This window comes from Trichomycterus rosablanca, chromosome 13 (genome assembly GCF_030014385.1).
Source record: "Trichomycterus rosablanca isolate fTriRos1 chromosome 13, fTriRos1.hap1, whole genome shotgun sequence".
In the NCBI taxonomy this organism is placed as follows: Eukaryota; Metazoa; Chordata; class Actinopteri; order Siluriformes; family Trichomycteridae; genus Trichomycterus; species Trichomycterus rosablanca.
In genome coordinates this window covers 32,472,738-32,497,082 of record NC_086000.1, presented here as the reverse complement: position 1 = coordinate 32,497,082, position 24,345 = coordinate 32,472,738, and the positions used below count along the sequence as shown (strand labels likewise).

Below are 24,345 nucleotides of genomic sequence, written 5' to 3'. Positions count from 1 at the left end.
TGAGCCTTAAAATGGAATGAATCAGCCCTGGGAGAATAGAAAGACATACTGAGGACACAAGACATGACCTAGTAACGTTCCTGCATACTCAGCAGGATTAATTAGGAGTTACCTTCCTGTTGGCATTGAGGTTAGCAGCAGGAATCTGCAGAGTAACTCTGTACTCCGTTTTCTTGTCCAGCTCCTCAGCAATGAAGCTTGCCTCCTGCACCAGCAGATTGGCCTTTACAATCTGTTCCCGGAGTTTCCGCAAACTTCTGGTCAGCACAGCTTCCCTAAAGCAAAAAAAAAGGTCAAATTCATTCAAAAAATAAGAGTATGATTGCTTTTTGAAAAACCCCTCTTCTGCTGCAGACCCCTACTCTGACCTAGGAGGGTTGTACTTAGGACACGCCCCTCCTGGCATGTGTGTAGCAGCTAACCACTTCTTTTCACCTGCATGAGGCAGGTTCACACAGGGATCAGCATTGTGTACAAAGAGTCACGTACTGATCTCCATTTTGCCTCGTCTCTGTGCAGGCCTCTTAAACCAGCCAGCAGAGGCTGAATTTGCAGCAGAGGTGAGAAATCCCTTGAGCCTGCTCACCCTCAGACACAGCCAATCACGTCTGTAAAGGTGCCCAACCGGCCAGCCAGGCTGAGATTCGAACTCAGGAGCTTGAGATCTTACATTAGGCCACTGTGACACCTGAGCGCCCAGTAAAAGTCATCTTTATAGTAAATAAAACTAATTTTCCATTTAACCTCTTATAGAAAAAAACACATTAAACAGAAAAAAACAAATATAAATAAGTGCTGCAGTGGTCTAATATGCTAGCACACTATTGCAGAGTGTTCAAGCTCGCAATTTCATATCTCAGCAGTGCTACCCGATCAAGGGGTTAAATAGACACAGTTGGCTGTGTCTGTGGGGGGAAAGGTCGAATAAGATTTCTCTTTGCTGCCGGTCCAATATGCTTTTTACGGGACTACTTTGGACACGAACACAAGAGGGGAAGTCACATAGAACACAACATGTCTCTAGGAAAGCAATACAGCTTTGTGTGGTGTGTGGCTCTCCTCGGCCGGAACGGTGTCGCACTTTGGTAACTTGACTTACCATAACCACTGAGCTACTACTGTTCACTGTTGGGCCCCTGGGCAAGGCCCTTAACCCTAAATTGCTCAAACTGTATTCAGTCATAATTGTAAGTCGCTTTGGATACAAGCATCTGCTAAATGCCACAAATGTAAATGTGCAAGTGGCAGTGGAACTACAATGGGGAATCAGAAATGACTCGATTGGGTGAAAAAAGAAAATGCAAAAAAAAAAAAACAATCAATTCATAACAATCCTTTGTTAGAACCATGTTAATAATGCAAAATGATGTAATGCTATCGCAGGACATGGCATCGGCTCTCATACCTCTCCTCGCTCCACTGGCGCAGACGATTGTGGGCGCTGGGTGCGGAGGACGACACTCCACCGAGGCTGAGTCTCTCCATGCTGCGGTAGTGCTGCTGACTCTGCATGCTTTGCCTATCAGGAGTCAGGCGTTTGCGTAGCTGCTGCAGCTCCTGCTCGTACATCAGCCGCTGTCGCTCTAGAGCAGTACGCTTCTCCTCTTCATGCTGCCGCTCCAGACTCTGCAGCACAGCTTGCATGGGATCTGAGAGACACAGACAGAATTGTGAGCATGAAATGAAAAGCTTTGCACCCATATATTTGTATACAGGGATGAAATAGCATCTTATATTCTGACTGACTAATATTTTTTATACCTTCATCAAATCATTTGTCATACACACCGACATCAAATCCTTGCCACTAATCTGGTCAACTACATATAAAAATTCATGACATATATTAGCTACATTTAGCTACTAAAGCAATATTACACTCGACTTCATGCCATTCTCAGCCTGAATACCAGCCTGTGGCCTTGTGCTTGCCATCTAATCACAGCATGCTGACATTCAGTATAAAGGCACAGCCTCATTTCTTTTACTCTGCCAGCACAAATATTCCTGGACTGCTGCCAGGCAACACAAACATATTCCTGTCCACTAGATAGCTTCTAGTTTGTTTGGTTAGGTGTACCTTACCGCAGGCCAGTTAATTTGTACCATGTACATTTTATTTTCACGTTTACATTAATTGTGGAAAAATTTTCCACATTCCACTTCCCATTTGTTCTCTCTTGACAACCATTCATAGTTTAAATCAAAAGTTATTTGTAGAAATGAGCTCATCACTGCAGTGCAATCTAAGCAATAACGATCGTTAAAGTATCTAAGACCTAGTGCAGTTATATTGTATATATCTATATCAGCACTTAAGGGTGTCTCTTGTACAGTCAAATTACTTGGTCTACACTAACTGTTGTATATTAAAAAGCACTAAAAAGCCTAATGATGAAAATCAGTACTGAACATTTAAAACGTTAAAAAATTAAGCCTTTGACCTCATTTTACTGAAACAGAAACAGCCTGTGGGACAGACACTAATCAAACTGAACCACATTCTGGGCTCGAGTACACACACTGGAGCAGACCTGGTATTTGTTTGACTATGCTATGGATTCAGCTCGGATCAGGAATCAGATCTTTTTAAAGCATCAGATCAATGTGATAGATAGCCTATAAACATCATTAACCTCCAAGTTGTTCCTGACCGTGCCAATAAGCGGAACATCATGCACTTTTTTTGCTTGCACAGATTTAAACCCTACATGAGAAACACTTTGAGTCAGGAGAGATGCCTGACATTGCACTTGTAAATACTGAACAGGTAGTCCAGGGATAGCGTAGACATCCAGCATTATAGTTAGCCTAGGCCATATAGCCCTGTCCGGGAATAAAGTTTTCTTTTAAGTAGGGCTGTCGAAGTTAACGCGATAATAACGCATTAACGCAATCTCAATTTAACGCGATTATAAAAATTAGTGCCGTTAACGCAAATTCTAGTTCATGTTGAGACTTGACTGGTAGAACAAACATTTGAATGTCGGACTTGCCACCGTTTTTCATTTGCGGTTTGTTAACATAATGTTACCGAGCGTCGTAGTGTCGTAGTAATGCACTTGCATAATAAAGAAGCTGCCAGTCCTCCATTCACGTAACGCTAGGACGGACACTTCAAAATCCTCCTTTTGGAGTGAACTGGTTTCATTTTTGATCAATATTATTTACCATTGGCTCAGGTACATGTCGAAACAAATGCTTTGTATATCATTGGTTTAACAGCCTCATTTGACTCCTTATAGAGCTACCACTGGCCAATCGGAGAAGGTCCGCCCTCTAAAAGCTAGTCTGTGATTGGGTGGTTGAATTTCGCCCGCCCTCTCTGTTTTGTAAACACCGCGCTACCTGAGTCAATCACTCAGCTCTCATGATCAGGAACGCGGTGAAAATGCCAAAAAGTAAACTTTTGAGGCAGCGATGAACGGACCTAAATATGAAAAGACACAACATTTAGTGAGTAAAACAGTCATTTGTTATATAATTCTTGCTTAAATTGGTCAAAAACTCTGTTATATGGGTTCTGGATTCATTCTGTGTGTTGCAGTAGCATGTCCCCCTGTTCCTAATATGATGTCCGGCTTTTTGGGGTGTAATGTCCTCCTTTTTGTTACTATGAATCTGGCCACCCTAGTCTAAACACACTCAGTTCGTGTAGAAACGTCCATTAAACCACTGGATAGTATTACTGCCTAGTATGTGAGTGAATAAAACAGTTTTCTCTTGTCCCAGCAGTTTTTAACATCAGTACATTTAGCATAAAATGTGTTCACCATTTTAACTGTAACATTTCACTTAAAAATCCTTGTTTTCTATAACATTTACACAGATTTTTTTTTATGCGATTAATCGCGATTAACTATATGAAATTCTGAGATTAATCGCGATTAAAAATTTTAATCGTTTGACAGCCCTACTTTTAAGACAACTTGGTCTTGTACATAACGCATACTGCATATCGTGTTTTGGAACTGTGCAAAACCAAGCGACAGAGACAGGAACTAACCTTACGTGCTGCCACTAAATTTGTAATTCGAGCACAATCTTGAATTTTGCACTTGTTTAAATTTTAAACAAATGAACACATTCATATATTTAAAAGCTTTTAAGTTGAAGGTTTGTAAGTAGAGGACTAACTGTATACAGATAATTTTATTTCACTGATGTAGACCCAAAAATATAGTTGACTAAGACGACCTGCTCCCCTGAAATAACTCCCAAATGTCACCGTGATCTGGTACATACATGCTTTGTTAGACTCACCATTGCTCCCCAGTGCCTTCATCATGACTTCGGTCTGCGCAAATTCATAGCTAAAGCTGACTTCACTGGAAACTTCACTAGCTGTGTCTCCATCTGCATCCAACTGCTCACTGCTGTTACTGTTCTTCATATTCACACCCTCCCCCTCCTCATCCTCAGCCACGGGCTTGGCACGCTTTTTTGGTAGGTTAATCCTGTAGGGCACATGCCAGGTTGAAAGGGAGGCACAGCAGACCGCGCGCATTTCACTAGATATGTTAGGTAATAAACAACACTGAGCTTAGTGACGACTGACCTGAAAAAGTGGTTGTTACCCCACAGTATGCGATCTCCATGGTGAAGCTGCTGCTGGCTGGTGACTGGAGAGCCGTTCACACACGTCCTACAAATAAAGAATAAAAGCAGTTGTCAATATCCAGTTTTACAAAACATCACGACAATAAAAACTATACAATTTTAAATACATAATGTAGTATTTAGTCTTATCATTTTATTTTTATGCTGTGAATAACTGTGTTTAATTAAAATGGTCCAGGATATATGGTTTGTATTTGACTACTTAGAAGTATGGTTGTATCATTTTAGCAATAAAAATAATGTAGACAAATTTACAACAGGGGCCAGGACAGACCAAAACATTGTCAACGTGATAAACGTTTTGCGCTACTTTCACAGCGAGACTGGGCACATACTGTAGTTTACCTCAGCATATAAACCTTTTACATGATACGCAGCACAACCACTTTCTGCTAGCAGTATTCACTGACCGTCTTGACAGTTTCTTCATCTATTTAAGTTTAAAAGAAGAAAACTTTGAAGTGATCAGCATTTGGAGATACAAGAAAACCAAAAAAAAAAAAACATGAAACGTGGCTTCACAAAACGTAATTGTTTCAGTAATTTACATTTACATTTTCAGCATTTAGCAGACGCTTTTATCCAAAGCGACTTACACAATGAGCTGAACACGATGAGCAATTGAGGGTCAAGGGCCTTGCTCAGGGACCCAACAGTGGCAACTTGGTGGTGGTGGGGCTTGAACCGGCAACCTTTTGTTTACTAGTCCAGTACCTTAACCACTGAGCTATCACTGCCCTTTTTGAAATCCATCATGAAATGCTGAACTTTTAAAGGAGGGTGACCATCTGAAGTCATTTGAACATTGTACCAATTAGGCTGTTTCACTGAAACTCTAGGTCAGTGCTTTGTCAATTAGCCAACATACTGACTGACAGAGAGTTGACTCCATGCAAGCTTCTGTTAACAAGTAATGTGTTATAGTTAAGGCTCAACCTAATTCATGGCCGTGAAAATCATGCCGCAAACCGTGAAATGAGCCGTTTCCTGTGTAATATGCGATTTGCTGTGAAATTCTAAATTTAAGGTTTGTGTTTAGCAATTTAACATTTTTCATTTGCGCAGCGTTCAAGTGCCTCATGTTTACTCGTTAATTTGCACCATGAGGCGGTCCTAGCAATCCTACGGCAATTCAGTTAGCAATCGGTTAGTCAAAATGTCCAAGTAGAGGCGTAACGCAGCTAAAGTGTAAAGCAGTCATGTGTTCAAGTACTTTATCTGCACAGTGTCAGTAATAATTACACATTCATGGTGTAAAAGGTGTTAGTAAATAAGACTGGAATAAAAATAATCTACTAAGCATGTCAAACCCAACTGATATATAGATCAATGCATACCAACACACAATAGTCTACAGTTATACTGCATCTTTAAGCAGTTGCAAGTTAAAAATCTGGCCTTGCTACATCAATTCAACACAATATTCAAAACATTTGTAGCTATTAATGCAGCTTTCCATTGTGATTTCCACGCTGATAAGCAATATTTTAGCCCTGTTATTTCTAAAAGCTTACTTACCTGGAGTTTCTATATGGGTTGAGAAAGACTGCCCCCTCTGGAGTGATGTCGATCACACAGTGCTCTGCCTGGATTCCCATTCCACACAGCTGAATGTCCTGTGAGTCTGCTGAGCCTACCTTGGTGTGCTCCTGCAAAATGATACCCAAAACAAACAGTAAGTTATGACTACACACCACGGTGGTGGTCTAGTGAGAAGAGCTTTGGGATATCAACTGGAAGGTTATGGGCTCTGTCTGAATCCTGGCTCTGTCATGTATGCACTGTTGGGCCCTTGAGTAAGACCCTTACCCCCTCGGCTTCAGGGACACAGCACAATGACTGACCCTGAGCTCTGACCCCAGGTGTCAAACAAGCAGGAATACGTGGAAAAAGAATTTCTTCGCATGACCATAATAATGTGTCAAATAAGCATTAGTTGTGTGGTACAGTTGTGGGATTTGAGTGTCACGTTCCAGTTGAGTGTAAAATTCCATGCACTAGCCCATGAATCTGTGCCATCTAGCAGCCGGGTGCCTACACACGACTGGCTGTGTGTCTGTAAGGGGGTGAGACAATGGTGGAGCAGTGATTCCATACACGTCAGGTATACCTTTAAGTAGTAGACCAGCAGTTCATTAAGGGCAGGGTCAGCGTTGAGGTTCACCAGGAAACATTTGTCCTCTCCCACACGAATCCCTGATGACTGAAGAGAAATTCCTAGACTCTCCAGCTGCTTTTGTCTTTCCTAAACAGAATCACAATTAAGACCACAAAAGTTTAGTTTAGATTACCTAAGTTTAGCTTAAAGTTTAGCTTTTTTTCTAGTTATGCATTTTCCTGCTAATTATTCCCAATCTAGTCATATCCAATCTGTATTTTCTCCTGCAATTGAGTATTGAGTCAAGCCCAGATCTCCATTATCCCTACAGCTCTCCCTTCCTCTGACAAATCCATTGTAATCTGTATCCGTTCATAGTAATTCGCAGATCTTTAATCAAGCCAATTACGAGTAACATGCATTTTAGATGCAATGATTATCTTTGCTGGTGCTGAGGAGGAGTTATCACTCGCTTATCTATGCTGGTTGATGCCTCTGTTCATCGGCTGCCAGACTGGCCTTATAGCAACACTTAAGATTAAGATTTATACAGTATAATGACATACTGAGTACTTTAAATAGTTATATATGTTCTTTTTTAATTTTGTAAGTCTACATCACCAGTATCAAAATCTTGTATCCTGTTGGCTACAGTAATCTAGGGAACTCATTTGCAAATTTTAAGTTCAAGAAGATTGACACAGGCAAGAGCAAATATCTGTGTTTACCATGTCTAAGGCTTCATACAGAGCTGTTTTTAATAAGAACACAGCTTCAGCTTTGGATAAATTCTGTTAACTTAAGGGATGTTAATGATTAACATACAGTAAGTCAACCATCCATTTTAATATTTTTTTAAAAGCTGACATTAAGCAGAGCTGTGAATATCACATTAGAGTCATGAAGAGAAATGGGATTCTAAAATCTAGTTGAAATTGGGAATCCTCAGGAGACATGTGCCAGTTCAGCATAGCAAAATATTCACTACAATGGTGTTATGCCAAATTATGCATTTAAATGTTGTGCATTTAAATCTTAACCAAATAGGAAAGCCATCACACAGTAGTACTAAACATGGCACATGTGAAAATGTGTGGAAAGTTATTTCTCAATGGTTATGATGATATGTTGCATCCCAATATAAAAAGAAGGACATTGCAGACCGAGTTCAATCAGCTATTGCTGTGGGGGGGAAAGGTTTCAATGTAATTTCCGAACACTGAATACTGAACTACCTCAGGTCATACATTTTAAGTTTATATATAGTTTAACTGTTCTACGCTGTGGTCATTAAAAGAAGAAAATGTGACTACTATGAATGGGAAACCTGAGCCCGAGACGATCCACACATCCGCTGAACTATGAAGTGTATTCAGAGTTAGCGTTTTTGACATTGTGGCGGCCAATACTTCACAATTCCATGATAGATTGTGCATTTATTCCATTCATTAATTTTTGAAACTGTAAGTCATTTTATTTTGTCAAAAACATCAGAAAATTTTTGACAGCACCAACGACAAAGCCAAACGACACCCCAGGGCGCCACGGCACTACAGTTAAGAAAGGCTAGGCTATCATATAATAACGGCCAATTATTATTCAACCAAATTTGGCTACATTTGTTATGTAACGTTTTTTTATACAACAGTTAGTTCCGACCTTACAATCTGATTGGTTGAGAAGCGTTCTAACCGTGGTGATATTGGTGATAACAGCACGGCCTTTTCACACCACAACTGTATTACTCCGCTGACACGTTGCCAGTAACGACAAGCTTCATGCACACAAACGCGCACGCAGGCGACACAGACTTTTTTCCCGATCGCGTTTTAGATCCGTTATCTGATACACAATCTAGTGCACTGTGTAGGGAACATAAATCAATTGTCTAATATATTGTCTAGTGCACTATGTAGGGAACATAAATCCATGATCTGATACACAATCTAGTGCACTATGTAGGGAACATTAATGTGTTTGTAACGTGAACAGTTAGCTTAATAGCCCAGTTAGCAGGACCTAAAAGTTCTGTTATCACCCATAATCCTTTGGTGTGTGCGAGAGGTTTTTTATTTCTTTTTTTTTTCCTTCGGAGGTTCTTGCCTTCTTCTTCTTCTTGTTCTTACCTCCCTGAAATGAGTTTTTGCAACTTGGGATGTCTGCTTTGTAGTGTTAAACGATATGCCTTTTTTAGCCTACTGTGTTAAGGCAGGGTAGGGAATGTTTACCGCTGCATAGCAACTCATTCGTTGTGGAACTACTTTTTGGCGGAAGGTATTGTCAATATTAAAGCATATTTAATATGAAATTCAGGGCTTCTTTAATTTATTTTCTTTCTTTATTTTGTAAAAACTGTTGTATAAAAGCAATAAAACACTTGAGGTTGCGTGTTATCGCGAATAACTCCCTCTCGTGTTCTATTGCTTAAGAATAATTCATTTGTGCTTTCTGTATGCGTATCTTTCTATCCTTGTGTTTTTTGCTATTATACGATTCATATAGTGAAAGTAACTGAATAAAAACATTCATCTAATTCTTTTATTTACTCAACTACTAACAAAAATCCAAAAAAGTGAATTGAAATTAATTGTGTCTGATAAGCTTTAATACTCTTATGCTTGTGGATGTGTGACTGTTACCTGTGCAATCTCCTCTGTCTTCCTTAACTTCTCCTCCCAGGTGACGGTCATCTCCTGGATCAACTTCTCGGACTCCTCCAGCCTCTCCTTCAGCTCTGGAGCTTTCATAGACTAAAAAAACACACAGAAATACAAGAAACACAATGTCACCATAACAACGTTACACAACAGCTTAAGTTTTAAAAGAAACACTCTCACGTAACATTTTCCAGTGGACACCAGCACTCTAGTGTTGGCAGCTGGATTTGGAATCTCACAAAAGAAATCCAGCCATTAAAACCAGTAGGAAAAAAACATGTATTTGTTGTCTTTATTACAAATACTTCTCTGTTTATTTGAATACAAATGCAATCACATCAATGTGCTAAGCTTTAAAAGCAAAATGGATAATGGTTGTGACCAAATTTGTGACTAAATTATTTGCCTTTTTTGCTTAACCAGCTTTCACTGGCATTCTGTTCTACAGTTAATGCTCTGGTTTAAGTGTTTATGGTCTGTGTTACCCACAATACTGTTCGATTACTTTTTGACAGCTTGCCAATCATAAAAACTGGATGCTAACCATTAATCACTGGACTATACGCTATTTCTGCTTATCAGACAGGTATGTATATATGAAGCCTTGTGTTTTGAACAGTAACATTCTTTTTTTCATGGCTGCCATGGCATCCTTATAAGACACTGACAAACAAGAAGCCACAAACTGTTCTCACATACTAGTTGTTCAATGCTAATTAGCTACACTGATGACTAGAAAAATGCCATGCACCAACAAAACTGCTGAAGAAACGGAAGTCAATCATAATAATATAACGTTAATACTACTTTAATATACATAAAAAAAACTACAAACCAGAGCTGAACTCTGCTACCAACAAGCTGGATGCCTATATGGACAATGATGAATGCTGCAATTATTACCTCTGCTGGCTGATCAATGGTGCCTGCACATTGAGACCGGCGATAATAGAGATCAATGCATTGCTCTCTATGTGAACCTGCCTCAAGCAGGTGAAAAGAAGCAGTCGGCTATTGCACACATGCCGAAGGGGGGTGTGTTAGTCACTGCACTCCTCGATTAAGAGTGGAGGTCAACAGCAGTAGAGGAAGTGAAATGTGACTGGGTGGTTGGTCAAATCTTTTTCTTTTTAAGTGTACCTCTGCCTGTGTGAGCTGATCTCGAAGCTTCTCCACCTCCTCCCTCAGCTCTCGGATGATTCTGGCATTGGGGTCTTCGTTAACAACAGCATGGTTGACGATGCTTTTGGCCCGGTCTGCATAGCGTAGTGTGGATAGAGTCTCATCGTAGTTATCAGCAGCTGGACTCACTGTGGCCACCATGGCAGTCCGACTGTTACCCCCTAAGCTGTCCTGTAAATTAAGAAAGGTAGTAGTAGTAGGAATAAAATAATTGGCAATAAAAATATTGGCAAGCCTAAAGTTTGTTTCAGTCCTGCACTGTTTCAGTTTTTTAGTAAAGAATATGCTAGCACGTTTAGGCTGCTGCTTTTTACTGTTTTTTTTTATTCTGTGATATTGGAAAGCACTTGAATGTAACCAGATTAGGGTTAAGTGCTAAGCATGTATTTACAAAAAAGATTTTTGGATTTTGGTCGGCTTTACTCGTAAACAGTCGACTGGCAGATTTAATGGGCCTGTAATTCAGACCAAGAAAGAATGTATGCAGATTATTGCTCACAGTCTTGTATTTGTTATCCAGTGCTGGTGTCTGGGAGTTACAGTTAAGCTGAAAATGTTTCTTTAACTCTGGGGAGGTATTAATATTGAGTAAGAATTAATATACTATGAAAAACTTTAAGCTGATTACAATCTAAATGGATCTTTTCACTTCTGCTCAGAGAACATTATGTCTATTATTTCCATAAAGAATGTTAAAGGTGACTGGCCGGATCATAATACATAGTGCATTTCAGGTGAGCCTGTGCACAGAAAAGTCAGCAGAAGTTTGCATAATGCATTCTTAACACACACTTGTAAATGCCAAGACAAGCAGTGTGTGTGTTACAGAAGCATGCCAGTTGTTTTTTTAACACAGTGCTATCTTAAAGAATGGAAGTCACTTGAATTTGGGAGTGATTTTCGGCCTTACTCTTTAAAAAGAGTTCTTTGGATTCCCTGGATCTTCAAATGATACCATGCACCGTGGAGGGTAATTTACATAAAATATTAAGGATTATTAGCTGTACTTATATGTTTTAATGTATGTGTCTGAAGAAAAAAGAAAGATTAGGAATGAGAGGAAAATGTGAAACGCTGTGGAATTTTTTCCTGATGCGTTAGATGCTCTGTTATTACCTTGAGCAGCCATGTGAGCACAGAGTCTCTGTAGGGCACAAACTTGCTCTTGTTCTTTCCTGCACCTTGGTCAGCCAGCGCAGAAATCACCAGCCCCAGTGTGGTTAGAGATCTGCCCATAAAGAGAAAGTGAGAACGAGAGAGAGAGAAAGAGAGAGGGCACTGAGTCCCTCTATACCCACACACATTCCCTCTTTCTTCGTACATACCACAACCCTATAGCCAGCTTTAAGGCTGGGTTTATTAACCACCTAAGGCTTGAAATCTGAACAAATCCAGCCTTAAACAGTGGAATTTTTAACATGCATAAAAACCTGAAAACAGAGCAATGTTACAAAATACTCACAATTTACTATCTAAAAAAATCTGACTGCTACACCTCAACCTTCATCCATCCAAAAAAATTTACACCCACCCACAGAAACCCCAATAGATTACAAAAAAGGCTGTCTATAAATTACTACAGAAAGGGCACATTTCAGTAGTCGTCATTTAAGTTATTGATCATATGGGCCAGCAGCCATGGTCTATGGATAAATATGTAGGGATTTTCCCCACTGGCCAGCGATTGCAACGGCATTATGATCCAGGCAGCGGGGCTGGTCGTATTATTGGAAAGGTTAATAGGAAAATGAGAAAAAATAAATAAATAAGTAAATACATCCTTGGCTACATTTATATTACAAGCCAGTCTTTCATCGGTTTATATCTGTAGGTTCTGGCAATTAATATTCACTTTTGTAAGTAACTGGTATTAATCAGTGTGAAGAGAGCTCTGTTCTTAAAATACACACATGGACAGATTTTGCAGATCAATGAACAATGATCTAGCAGCGCAAGCCTCCACTACAGATATCATTTCCTCTGGAAGTTGGTTGCAGCTTATCAGATGGAGGGATAAGACCAAATGTGCACACTACCTTTGCTGCTATTTTTGGTGCCTTACAGAGATGGATATGCCATTGTGCTGTTAAATTATCTTGTGTTTTTTAAATTATTTTCACCAGATAATTCTTATTATGATAATAATAGAGATAATCTAGGTCAGATGGAATGCATCTGTGATATATACATATACACATACATTAATTGTTTTTCCCACCTATTTTCTCTAAATTTTCAGCTCTGTTTTTTTGTCTTTATCATGACAGCTGCTAATCCAAGTAGGGTGGGGCTAGTATGTCTTTTCAGAGACACAAAGCCAGCCAGGCCTCTTTTATGAACCACGGCTTAGGAATTATCATTGGGCTATGATTCATATTTTTCATATTTACTGATAAGGGTAAAGAAAAGCAGAGAAATGACAATCCATGCTTTCCTTACAAAGTGCACTGTTTAAATTTGAGTGGTCTACTTGCGTCAATCCCTTTTACTATGGACTAAGAATGACATACTTCATGACACATGTAGGGCAGTGGTAGGGCACATGACAAAGAAGTAATAGACTAGTGACTAAATATATATATATATATATATATATATATATATACTGGTGCTGGTCATACAATTAGAATATCATAAAAAGTTGATTTATTTCAGTAATTCCATTGTATATTATGAAACTTGTATATTATATTCATTCATTACACACAGACTGATATATTTCAAATGTTTATTTCTTTTAATGTTGATGATTATAACTGACAACTAATGAAAACCCCAAATTCAGTATCTCAGAAAATTAGAATATTACTTAAGACCAATACAAAAAAAGGATTTTTAGAAATGTTGGCCAACTGAAAAGTATGAACATGAAAAGTATGAGCATGTACAGCACTCAATACTTAGTTGGGGCTCCTTTTGCCTGGATTACTGCAGCAATGCGGCGTGGCATGGAGTCCATCAGTCTGTGGCACTGCTCAGGTGTTATGAGAGCCCAGGTTGCTCTGATAGTGGCCTTCAGCTCTTCTGAATTGTTGGGTCTGGCGTATCGCATCTTCCTCTTCACAATACCCCATAGATCAGGCGAGTTTGCTGGCCAATTAAGGACAGGGACACCATGGTCCTTAAACCAGGTACTGGTAGCTTTGGCACTGTGTGCAGGTGCCAAGTCCTGTTGGAAAATGAAATCTGCATCTCCATGAAGTTGGTCAGCAGCAGGAAGCATGAAGTGCACTAAAACTTCCTGGTAGACGGCTGCGTTGACCTTGGACCTCAGAAAACACAGTGGACCAACACCAGCAGATGACATGGCACTCCAAACCATCACTGACTGTGGAAACTTTACACTGGACCTCAAGCAACGTGGATTCTGTGCCTCTCCTCTCTTCCTCCAGACTCTGGGACCTTGATTTCCAAAGGTAATGCAAAATTTACTTTCATCAGAGAACATAACTTTGGACCACTCAGCAGTCCTTTTTGTCTTTAGCTCAGGCGAGACGCTTCTGACGCTGTCTCTTGTTCAAGAGTGGCTTGACACAAGGAATGCGACAGCTGAAACCCATGTCTTGCATACGTCTGTGCGTGGTGGTTCTTGAAGCACTGACTCCAGCTGCAGTCCACTCTTTGTGAATCTCCCCCACATTTTTGAATGGGTTGTGTTTTACAATCCTCTCCAGGGTGCGGTTATCCCTATTGCTTGTACACTTTTTTCTACCACATCTTTTCTTTCCCTTCGCCTTTATATTAATGTGCTTGGACACAGAGCTCTGTGAACAGCCAGCCTCTTTAGCAATGACCTTTTGTGTCTTGCCCTCCTTGTGCAAGGTGTCAATGGTCGTCTTTTGGACAACTGTCAAGTCAGCAGTCTTCCCCATGATTGTGTAGCCTACAGAACTAGACTGAGAGACCATTTAAAGGCCTTTGCAGGTGTTTTGAGTTAATTAGCTGATTAGAGTGTGGCACCAGGTGTCTTCAATATTGTACCTTGTCACAATATTCTAATTTTCTGAGATACTGAATTTGGGGTTTTCATTAGTTGTCAGTTATAATCATCAACATTAAAAGAAATAAACATTTGAAATATATCAGTCTGTGTAATGAATGAATATAATATACAAGTTTCACTTTTTGAATGGAATTACTGAAATAAATCAACTTTTTCATGATATTCTAATTTTATGACCAGCACCAGTGTACACACACACACACACACACAGCATTGAGACGACAAAAATGTTTTAAGCACATTACATATGTGCTATGTCATGTGGTACATTTGTGCAAATGAGCCCTAACTGTGATAAAAAGCTAAATAAAGCTCAGATAAAGTACAACGTGTTTAAAGGCAGAAAGATAGTCGATATGTACTTGTTAATGTTGCTGCCTTCCTTCAGCCTCTCACCCGCTGCACCAGTCTTAGCAGCTCTCTCACTTCCAGCCAGATCCACCAAACTCAGCTTACTTACTTTCTCCCCACTAGTCTGGAGAGAGAGAGAGAGAGAGAGAGAGAGAGAGAGAGAGAGAGAGAGAGAGAGAGAGAGAGAGAATAAATGAATTTTACATTCACATCCCTACTTATGTATTAATATGTTTGGCTTTCTGTGTATGAGTGACCACACTGCACAAATGCAGAGCTATGTGAGAATGAACAAAGGTTACTAGGATCATGCCAGCCAAGACACAAAGGGCCATTCTTCTTGTGCAGTATAAAGTACAGATAGCTCAAATCTAGCTCAAAGCTCAAATCTTACTACAATCTCACTTACATTATAATTAGAAGCGCTGGCAGCTATGAGGCAGAGATTGCAGTGCACAAGAATTTGAAAGCCACACCTGCTCCAAAATTCAAACTGGTCATTTGTATGGGAAAATACTATGTAAATTTCTGCCCTTATCATTGCACTGAGGAAAAATACACTCATTTAAATATGAATACGGAACATTCATAGCAGTAAGACAGTCTAAACCAGAACGCTAAATTTAAATGAAATACTTTACGACTTTAATGCAACCCCAGTTGTAATTTTGCGATGTCCTTAAATGACTTTATTTCTTTCTTTCTTTCTTCATTGTGGTTTATCTTTTGCAGACCAGCAGATAATGATTAAAAAGAAAGACTGTGTAGGTTTATAGGTTGAAACATAACAGGTTACACAGGTACACTGACCATGTACATGTAGACTTCACAGAAAATTATAGGTGCCGTTTTCTGTGTACTATCTGACACAAGATTTGACTAAATCTGATAGGCAGTGATTTCTCAGTATTGGGATCTCTGAACTGTTAGTGCTAGGACTGTTGCTGTATTTAGAAACACATATGCATTTGAGCAATATGCACATACTGAGATTAGAGTAGGTTTAGCTACTACTGAATTATTGATCTGGAAGCAAGTGAGCTCAGCCCGATGACGAACTGAGTGAGCATGCACGAGGGCCTCAGCTCAGCTGATCCTTGAGTTAGGAACCTGCATAATTTATTTAATAATTTGTCTGCCTTTAGAGAAATGGCTCTTTGAATTTACTGTAATAGAGAGCTAATAAAAACTCTTATGGATTTAAATCTCATAAATGAATTATGATTTTCACATTACAGATCAAGACCACTAAGAGTATAAGTAAATTTAAAACACTTTTAAAATATTAATGCCACAATGGGCTATTTATAGTAGCAAACATTTAAAAATACAGAAAAAAACACAAAATAATAATTTTTGCTTTTTGTACACCCCAGTCTTACTTCTCAATCATGCAATGCAGTCAAGAAGCAACCCACCCCCTAGCCAGTGTTAGCATGTCTTTCAACCAATCTATTACTATTTAACTAGAAACGTGATACTGAGGGAGCTCGGGTGACACAGCGGTAAGGCACGACAGCCCACCAGTGCTGACACCTTAAACTCATGAGTTCGAATCTCAGTTCTGCTAACAGACAGCCGGACACCTACACGGATCGACTAGTCTGAGGGGGAGAGGGCTGTAGGGTTCCTCATATCTGCTGCAATGATAACTTTTGCTGGCTGAACGATGGCTCCTGCACGGGGGCGAGGGATAATGGAAATCGACCTCTGATATTAATCCCTGTAGGAACCTGCCTCAAGCAGGTAAAAAGAAGCAGTCGGTACTGAACATGTGAAAGGGAGCGTGTGTTGTTCACAGCACCCCTCGATCAGGATGGAAAGTCTGCAACAGCATTTTAGATTTAAACACTAGTCTATGTTCTTCCTGTAGGAAGGTGTAAAACACTTTGCAAGTCAACCTAAGTTAGATGAAACATTTTCATGCAGTTTGACTTCTCAGAACTAAAAATGTGGAACTTGAAATGTTACTCAAAAGCACCGCATGTTTGAGATACTGAGTAGGAAACCATAATGACCTATCCTAGTAAAAATTGAGGGGGCGTTTTATTTCCCCCTTTAGTTGGAATTCAGAAAGCTGAGCTACAAGCTTCAGCCTAGCACATCATTAACACTGGAACTGCCCACCTGATAAGGAGAGAAAAACACTGACACAAGCATGAGATCATCTGGGTTAGACATTACCCCAGACTGTAGGTCTCTGAGTGTGTGAGTCAGGATGATGTTGAAGACGGCATGGGAGCGACTACTTTCCTCGTTCATGTTGGTGGCCGCCACAGTGCGAGATTTATTTCCTTCTGACATTAATGACTCAATGTCCTGTAGGAAAATGAAGAGAAAGAAACCAATAAGTTCCTATGATTTATCACTCACATATTGCCCTGATTTAATATAAAGATGGCACTGGATTAGAATAGTTTGATTATGTATCTGCATTATTTATAGAGCACTGTCCACTACAAAATAATGATTCTTCTTTAAATAAATAGTGTTAGTAGATCCATTAATTGCAGTATTGTATAGTGATGAGCTATTTATACATTTATCATGCATAACCATGAGTTCCCCAGTCAAATACATAGGATATATGATATCTATGTGCTTCAGCAACATACATAACAGTGCCATTACTGTTATTTACCATAGGAACAAGATTTATTTATGCACAGAAAACAGCCATGACATAAACATTGATCACAGCACAAAGTTCGATCATTAAGTCTTGCTGGCAGTTAAACTCTTTACATAATGAAGTCATAATGATTAAATGTAAAAAAAAAAAAAAAAAAAAACAGCACCGCCTGTTAAAAGCTGGCAGATTTAGGGACTTTACCTTGTAGCTAGCCACAGCGAGCCGTGATAGCCCATCGACGTACGGCCCCAGGACCTTGTGTTCTCGTACTCTTAGAGCCTGTCGACTTCTGTGGACAAAAAACGAATGAACATCAATGCCAACATCTTTAGTGGTTGCCGTGTTAACATTGGGTATGTTTAAATATACAACATAACTAAAAAAAAAGAAGATAAAAATCCACTAAATATGCATCTCATACATCTACTGCTTCAATTAGTACGCAAGGTAACACAATATTAAAATTTATTCATTTAACAACAAAACAATTACAAAACTTACACACACACGCACTCACACATTTGTGCTACATAATTTATAACACCTTAATTAAACAAAGAAAGTCACTATAACATTAACATTTTTGCAGATATCTGGCCTGTTAGTTTATAACTTTTTAAATAGTCCATACAGCCTCATTCAGAAGTTTAAACACCCTTGGCCAGATTTCATATTTTGTTGATTTGGAAACAAATAGCATAGTTAAGTGTTTCCTGTGGCATCCAATCTCAACTTAGAAATACAACAAAACATTTTTTTCTTCTAATCGAAAGCTGCCATGTGATATGTGGTTAGTACGTGAATATGAGGTCAGTACATCTTTACATCTCTGATGTTTATCAATGGCATATTGAATGCTTTAATGTAATGTGGAAGAAACCAAACTTAATGATCTTTACCCTTTGGGGTCCAGAAGGTCTCGAACTTTCTCGTTGTAGATCTCCATGTAGGAGACCTCCACTGTGAAGCTCTCCTCTTTTCTCTGGTGTTGTAGAGTGCGCTCAAACAGAGAGCTACACAGCCGTGGAATTAGACCGGGCTGGTCTGCCGAACCCATCATGGTGTAGGACTTCCCCGAACCTGCATTATAACATTATAACAAAGATGAGACCACACATAGCAAAACATATGTAGAAAGCTACAAACCCAAATCCAAAATATTAGGACAGTAGATACAATGCAAATAAAAACCAAATGCGGTCATTTTTAACGTGTCTTGAATATGAAATTCACTGAAAACAGCACAAAGACCTATTTAAAGTCTTACATTATAAACTACTGTTTGTAAATGTGCTAATTTCTAAATTAATTCCTGTAACAAAGTCCAAAAAAACAGAACAGAGCTTCCGTGAGACCAGGAATGTTGTTAAATGTTAAAACATGTCTAAAACAGGTTATGCGGTCATAATTGGGTAATCACATTTACAACGCCTATAAACCTTAGTTGCTTATAAGCAATGATGCAAAAAACTGTAAGAGTCAATAATATGACAATATATGTGCAATTTCTATGCAAGACTGAATGGAATTTAGAAATAACCACCACCAACAGTCCATAACATCATTAAAACACTTCCAGAAAAACGCACATAGTGCAAATCCAGATTACAGTTAGCAAACATAGTTTATCACTGTGTATATTTCTTGTCCTTACTCTGTTTTTCACTGAACACAGCAAATCATTGTTGTCTGTTTTTATTTACATTTTCCCAAGGCTAGTTCAATAAATGGGTCTCACCAGTCTGGCCATATGCAAAGATGCAGGCATTGTAACCCTGGAAGGCATTGTGCAAAAGACTCTCACCAAGGCACTGGAACACGACATCCTGACCTGGGCACCAATGAAAGAAAATAGTAGTGTAGTAGTAGTGTCACATAAAAATATAAAAAACATCACAGTTTTACATTAACAAGTGTTCCTGCCTAATTAAATGAAAAACTGTTATGTAGTGAATGTGTCAGAATGAATTTAAATGACTTTTTAACCAACAACATGAACCAGACTTTGATGCCTTTTACAGTTATTCAGGTTTATCAGTGTCATCCCTTCTTTCATTAATGTAAAGTGCTATTCTTTTACACAGGCATCTTATTAGTTTAAAAACATATACCTATAAGGTGCTTAATGAATGTATATACCTTCTCAAATCTACAGCTAATTTTAAATTACGTTGCTAAGCTACATTATTTTCTAAATAAACCACTTTGCAAAAAGATTACCACAACTTTACCAGTCATAAATAACTTGGTAAAGCTGTTTTAAAAACTGTATGTGGCCTAAGGCGAGAGTGGATGTAAGTTATGAAAATGAACTTGGGTGAGGTGTTTTGTCAGCAACAGTAGCTTCAGAGCTACAGGGGGAAATTAAAGACGCAAAGTTTAAACATTAGATGATTAACCGTTTTAGCAATAATATGACATTATTCGCCCTGTGTCAGACTTCAATTTTTACAATTCAAGGTTCTACACAGGGTGCATCGATCAAAATCGCAATTAGCCAAATTTTATCCACAATCAGTAGATGATTGTTGCAATAGATGCGGTGCTTCTCCTTGCGATCTTGGTCACATGTTTTATTTCTGCCCCACATTGTCTGTATTTTGGACAAATTATTTTGATTTCCTCTCCAAGGTAATTGGTTTAAATATTGTCCCAGATGCTTCTCTCGCCATATTTGGATTTTCCCCGAACCTCCCTCATATGTCAACCATGCAGTCTGGGGTGCTGGCTTTTACTTCCCTGATGGCGAGACGATGCGTTCTTCGTTTGTGGAAATCTTCCAAACCTCCTTTCATTTCAATTTGGCTTTCGGATGTGTTGCAGGCCTTGAGAATGGAAAAAATCTTGGCAACTTCTAATAGTCGCACCACCCTCTTTTATGACAAATGGCGCCCTTTTCTTACACATATTGCATCTTTATCTTCATTATCGATAGACTGAGTACCCCCCCCCCCCCCTCCACTTCCCCATTCCCCCCCTTTTTAAAAAAAAAAATTCATCATTTATCTTATCTATTTATTTATTGTATATTTTCATTTATTATCTATTTATTTATTTATTTATTTATTTATTCTCTTTTAAAAATATTATTTGTTGTTTTATTTATTTATGTATTTTTAAATTTATTATTATTTTATTTGTTTTATTTTGTTTGTAGGTTTGTTTGTTTATTTATGGGAATACGTTTTCTTTGGAAATGTTCTAATGTTAAAATGGAGACCCACAATTGTACTGTTTTCTTGCAAATTGACAATGTTCTTTCATTTACTTTATTTAGGATATCCTCTACTTTGTGTCTTTCACTTGTTTGTGGATATGTCTCTGACAAAATTTAAATAAAAAAAAAAAAGTAAAAAAAAAATAATATGACATTATCATATTATCAGCCCGTTCCTGGATGACATATCTAAACCAATCTTTGTAAAAGGATAAATATAGAAAACAGACTCACCTGCATATTTTTCCTTTTCCGATTCATCCATGGACCAAAAACAATAGTCGTATGCAAAGGTCTAGGGGTCAGAAAGTACAAAAGAATAAATGAATGTTTTCATTTCTCATATGAATTAATTATAATGTATGACAAGGTGAAGAGCATTCCAATAAGAGATTAAATTACCTTGGGCTGACTCCTGCTCCAGGACGTTTCAAAACGGCATGGTAAAGAGGTACAGAAGAAATAGATTACATATGTAGTACATAATTATTCAATACAGTTTGAGTATGACTGTGCTAGACTACATGCATACATTCAATGTTGGACACATTTGGCCTCTAAATACAATTTAACACGTTAAACCTGTGACATGAGACAATATTTACATTATAATCATTTGCGTTATCGGTTTAATCCTCTTATACAGACATGTTACCCACAATGTCATCAGTTGCCACTCACATCTCCTAATTAATCTCAACGGTGTTGTGCAGTCACATTGTAACTTTGAATATAGATTTAATATTTGTGCATTTGCTATTTAAATGCTCTTTTGTTTTCAGTAGCTAAAAGCAAAACCTGTTACGATTTATGTTTGTGATCACGAATGTCCCAAAAACATCCTCTTTCAATGTCATGTCAACAAAAACGCAAAAACTGCAGGTCCTGCTACTTTAAAAGGCTCAGCTTTAATAATTCCAACATTAGAAAGGGACTAAAATGTATGGGGGAGTTGTCTTCCATTTACCAAACAGAACAGCCTTTTAACTGCTAAATCATTTAAAATAATGTTCTGTGGACTGACGAGTCAAAAGTGGAAATTTTTTGGAAGACCCCTCTTGGTTTTCCCCAATAAGAGCACTGTACCAACAATCAGTGTTGTAAGTGTGATTGTTTTAAAATATTTTGCTGCTTTAGGGCCTAGTTGTTGTTGCTAAGATGACAACAAGTGTTAAGGTTTAGGGGCAATTACTTTATAATTAATTTTTTATTTAATACTTTTGTTTAATAATATTATTTAATAATAAGTGGTCATGAAAAAAAAAAATCTAATGTTTTCTTTGTATTACATTAAATTCTGGATAAAGATCTGAAACCATATAGTAAGCAAAATATGTAGAAACAACCTGCAAAGCCACTGGTCCAAAACAGATTAAAACCGCAGGGCAGTGTTCTCTCAATAGTTATGGTACTGGACTAGTGATCAGAGAGTTGTTGGTTTAAGCCCTACTACAGCCAGATTGCCATTGTTAATCTAAATCCTCAATTACTTATATTGTATTCAGTAACAATTGCTTTGGATAAATGTGTCTGCTAGATGACAAATGTAAATGATTAACAATAAAACCAACATGCACTAGGACCCAGGAATTAAGCTCCTGTTTGCCAAAATCCCAGGGTCCATCAGTTGGACTTTGTGCAGTGGACCGGAACACAAAGAGATCATTACTTGGTGAGAAAGGGTTGGGAGTACAGAGTAAATATATCTCTGACTCAGAACTGTATCATGTCTCGGGGAGAACTTGATAGCGCCACACAGCTCTACATGCACACAACAGAAAAGCAATAAAGTACGCTGATCTCGCAAACATGGTTGCCCAGGTTGTGACCTGATCAGTGCAAACATAATGTTTGCTTAATAATGAAAAAGCTCAGACTGAGCTGCTTACTGCCTTTTAACAAACATCATCACTTAGCACCAATGAAAACAGCTACAGGCGGTTTATTAGACTGATGATCAGATTTAAATGAACAGCTAACTGCTTGTTAATCGCATATTAAAAACTGAACCAAGTTTAATCCAAAATGGGATTAAGGCTGTGTTTATAATGTAGTTCAGTTTCCTTGGTCCTCACATGTTTAGGTTCGTGTTGTGTTCACACCTGAAACAAATCGCACCAGAATTCATTTAGAAATAGACCCTCCTGCTCAAACAATATTGGTCTGCTTATTTGGTGTGCACCACAATTTGAAAGGAAGCATTCACACTTCCTGTGAAGTGTCACACCAGGGTTCGTTTTAACCAAACCAAAGCTGGCAAGTATACCCACAAAAGCTGTTCAGTTTGTCTCCCTTATGGTGGACTTCCGAGTGGGCTGCACAAGTGCTTTGATGATGCAAATTTCTGACGTGCTATGCAAACTGCCACTATATTAGAATGATCTGCCTTGCTAAGTGTCTTGCAAAAAAGCAAAAGTACAACAAAAATACATATTTCTCATACAGAACTTGACCTTATGTCAAACTAAGTTCATGCTATGGGTTTACTGCAATTTCTGATCTAAAACAACAGTCTTTTAAACCTTGGGTAATCTTTATAGGCTCACAGGACAAATACTGTCCTGTACCTGAACATCCGATATCTCTAGCAGAGGACAAGTGCCATATGATAATCTAATACAAACTAGAGCTACTTTATTTTATTATTTTTTAAAATGCATTTTCTCCCCATTTTCCTCCCGATTTTTCACACTCAAATTTTGTCTTCCGGCTGCTGAGAGATACCAGATTGCATCCAAGGAGAGCACATCGCTGTACACGCCTCTCCCGAAACGTACACGCCTCTCCCGAAACGTGCACAGCCCTCCTCTTCTGCACAGGTGTCTCTTCTGCCAATCAGGGTCCTTACACAGTGAATGAAGACCCACCCGCCCACACATAGTCCGGCCCCCACCCTACAGATACGGTGGCCAATTAGTATCTGATGCAGGCACTGCCAATTATGCCCAGCCGACCGGTGGCAACACCGAGTTTCGAACCAAGGAGTTCAGAAACTTGGGGCTGGTGTGCTAGCGGAATATCCGGCTGCACCACCTGGGCCTTTATTTTTAAATGAAGAGAAATGTACTAAAAGCATGGAAGGGGCCTGAGTTGATCAGTTTGGTGCTTTGAGTTTAACTTGCGCTTGAGCAACAAGTCTTCAGTTTATAGATTAGCACAATAGCCTCATATGTTTGGTACAAAACAAATAAATGTGTACACTAGACACATCTTAAACAAGGTCAAATCTGTGTACAACACAATGTTGTTCAAAGAATTTCACTTTAAACCCTATTAGCTGTGTTTAAATTTGCAAATAAAGTATATAAGAGGCAATGAAGTGAATGCAGAAAGAGCTCAGCAGAACAGAGAACAAGTGCTTGAGAGAAAATATGCCACTTTGGTTTCTCAGACCCTGGGCTTGGCTTGTCGTTTAAAATCAGGCCATGCCTCACAAAGATCTGTCACTGGATAATAAGCGGAACAAAAAGTCTCTCGTCACATTGTAGAAATAGCTGGGAGCAATCCCTCCACCCCGAACCCCCCTCGACAGAATGTGTCAGGGTGCTTGGGGGCATTCGCTGGGTAACAGAGTATAGGACTGAC

General features: G+C 38.8%; 1 protein-coding gene across 1 annotated transcript in view; it reads right to left on the bottom strand.

Moving 5' to 3' along the window:
• Positions 1-24,345, bottom strand: part of kif13ba (kinesin family member 13Ba) — a 71,569-nt gene that overhangs the window by 26,466 nt on the left and 20,758 nt on the right. Inside the window, exons 3-18 of the mRNA XM_063008062.1 lie at positions 21,163-21,175; positions 20,995-21,055; positions 19,282-19,374; positions 18,443-18,623; positions 17,745-17,832; positions 17,096-17,230; positions 14,923-15,035; positions 11,674-11,785; positions 10,516-10,728; positions 9,358-9,468; positions 6,731-6,865; positions 6,139-6,269; positions 4,559-4,645; positions 4,264-4,457; positions 1,406-1,649; positions 113-275 (exon numbers count right to left, since the gene is read on the bottom strand). Of these exons, the coding sequence (XP_062864132.1) occupies positions 113-275; positions 1,406-1,649; positions 4,264-4,457; positions 4,559-4,645; positions 6,139-6,269; positions 6,731-6,865; positions 9,358-9,468; positions 10,516-10,728; positions 11,674-11,785; positions 14,923-15,035; positions 17,096-17,230; positions 17,745-17,832; positions 18,443-18,623; positions 19,282-19,374; positions 20,995-21,055; positions 21,163-21,175 (2,074 nt within the window). The remainder of the gene's footprint in view (positions 1-112; positions 276-1,405; positions 1,650-4,263; positions 4,458-4,558; positions 4,646-6,138; positions 6,270-6,730; positions 6,866-9,357; positions 9,469-10,515; positions 10,729-11,673; positions 11,786-14,922; positions 15,036-17,095; positions 17,231-17,744; positions 17,833-18,442; positions 18,624-19,281; positions 19,375-20,994; positions 21,056-21,162; positions 21,176-24,345) is intronic.